The sequence below is a fragment of the Chaetura pelagica genome, unplaced genomic scaffold, assembly GCF_000747805.2.
Source record: "Chaetura pelagica isolate M959 unplaced genomic scaffold, ChaPel_1.0 scaffold642, whole genome shotgun sequence".
Classification (NCBI taxonomy): Eukaryota; Metazoa; Chordata; class Aves; order Apodiformes; family Apodidae; genus Chaetura; species Chaetura pelagica.
In genome coordinates, this window is record NW_009952704.1 from 316,913 (window position 1) to 318,955 (window position 2,043).

Below are 2,043 nucleotides of genomic sequence, written 5' to 3' on the forward strand. Positions count from 1 at the left end.
GCGTTCAGGGTGGGCAGATCAACTCAGCTTTCTCCTCTTTCAAAACTGAAAGACTGTGGTCAGTAGACTGCTCAGAAATGTAATCTCTCCAGAAATTCTCATACAGATGAGATAATTAATGTATCTTTACACACGGAAATTACCCCTGCAGCATTAAGTACAAGGTACCTTGTTTTTCATAATAACCGAAGGTAATTTCTGTGTTGCCAGAAAGATACTATTTCAGCTTATATGATCAAACAATCTAGTAAAACAACATTTTTTTTTCCTAATACTTGTTTAAGAAAGCAGTAAAAAAATGTTACAGTTGAATTCTCTGTTTTACACGAATAAGAATAATGTTAAGTTGCACAGTACTTGTTACAGCTTTTGACTAACCAGCTTTTACCACCCCAGCTTGTAGATCAAATGCTTGGAGTGGGTGTTAGATTTTGGTTTTTTCTTTCCTTGTTACAAGTTTTTGCTCATTCTTGCCCTGTATGACAAGGTGAAAACCTCTTGAACACTGAAGTTTAAACCAGAGAAGGGCTGACAGCATAAGGGCTTTTCACAGAACTTGTCAAAACTGCATGTTTGCATTAAGAGCAGATTTTAGTACAGGAGCAAAATAATGGTTGAATCGTGAGACTTTTCTAAGAGCTGGTTTCATCTCCCTTAAGTTTTGATCAAATACAGCTTCCAAAAAACCAGAAAAGCAAGTAAGAATTGAGTGGATCAGGGAGACACAGCACACGGTGCAGTGAATTAATTGTATTCCTTTCAGTTCATCTCCTTATCAAGGGCTGTTTAACTATTCACGTACTTGTTTGCCAACTTAAGACAGATCCCACAGTTACCTGTATTAAAACCCAAACAACCTAGCTACCCAGCACCCCAGTGGAAGATGGGGGTGGGGACAACATAAGCAGGACAATTTAACAGCCTCTTGCTTCTTATTCCCCCCAGCCATGTACGGCGGTATTTGCATCTGCGTGTTCCTTGCTGTGCTCTCGGCGAGCTCTTTGGGACAGCAAAGTGCGGGCTCGCACGACGGGAATCCCCTGGCTCCTGAGCTTGAGCAGAGCTTGACAGGACACTCCCGGCATGTCCGTGCCCCTTCGTCTGCCGGGCCGCTGAAACCTGCGCCGCGGCTGGACGGGAGCAGCGACCAGAGGGCGAACATCGGCGCCTTGTTGGCCAAGTATCTCCAGCAAGCCAGAAAAGGTACCTGCTTAGAGCTCGCTTTGCTGCCGCTTCTGTGTCCGGGGAATTTCCTGCCGGCACGCCAAGATATTAAGATAACCCTGCCGATCACCTAGCGTGAATTCCTAGGGAAGACAGGCTGTAGATTTTGCCTGGTTATTCCTGAGGTAGAGAGCGTTCTCTGCCGCATTCACTGCCAAGCTCCTCCCAGAGAAGATGGGTACGTAGCAGCCCCTGACTGAGCTGCACACGGGGAACTGAAGAGAATGTCACCTCCCTGCCAGGTCATGGCTCCACTTTTATCTTTAACTTGCCATTTCATAGCTTTATAGTTATTTTAGTATTACTTTCAGCATGTTGTATCTCAGATAAAATAGAGGAATTGTATTTTCTCCAGGCTTTTTCATTTAGTTAACTGCCTCCCTTCCTTTGTAATCGGAGGGCAGAAGAACTTTTCTGAGGCTAAATACTCAGAATAATACCCAGCAAAACTCACCTTGGCCAGAAATACCTGTACCAGGGAAATCTTCTGAGTGTTGGATTTTCCATGTATTTGTTCCCAGAGGAAGCTACAAAACCGTGAAAGCTTCTGAAAGATCAGATCTCAGATGTATGAAGACAATAACTAAAAGGAGTGATAAGTAAAAAGCACATTTGCTTCAAAATGTGTCAATTCCTCAGGTCTCAGGCAGCCTGGGAACACAATCTTGCAATTACTTAAAACCTCCATGGCCCTGCATTTGTATCAAGGGCATGAAGCACCACTAGAGTAGTGGAATTAAAGGGCTTCCTTCTTATGGTGTCATTTATTAGTATCTTGAGGAAACAATTGTACTACAAATGTGAGCTAGCAAGGGAAAG

At 43.7% G+C, this 2,043-nt stretch overlaps 1 protein-coding gene across 1 annotated transcript in view; it reads left to right on the forward strand.

The window, feature by feature from the left end:
- The first annotated feature begins 942 nt into the window (after positions 1-942).
- CCK (cholecystokinin) overlaps positions 943-2,043 on the forward strand; it is a 4,964-nt gene continuing 3,863 nt past the window's right edge. Inside the window, exon 1 of the mRNA XM_009994094.1 lies at positions 943-1,203. Coding sequence (XP_009992396.1) covers positions 948-1,203 — 256 coding nt within the window. The 5' untranslated portion in view covers positions 943-947. The remainder of the gene's footprint in view (positions 1,204-2,043) is intronic.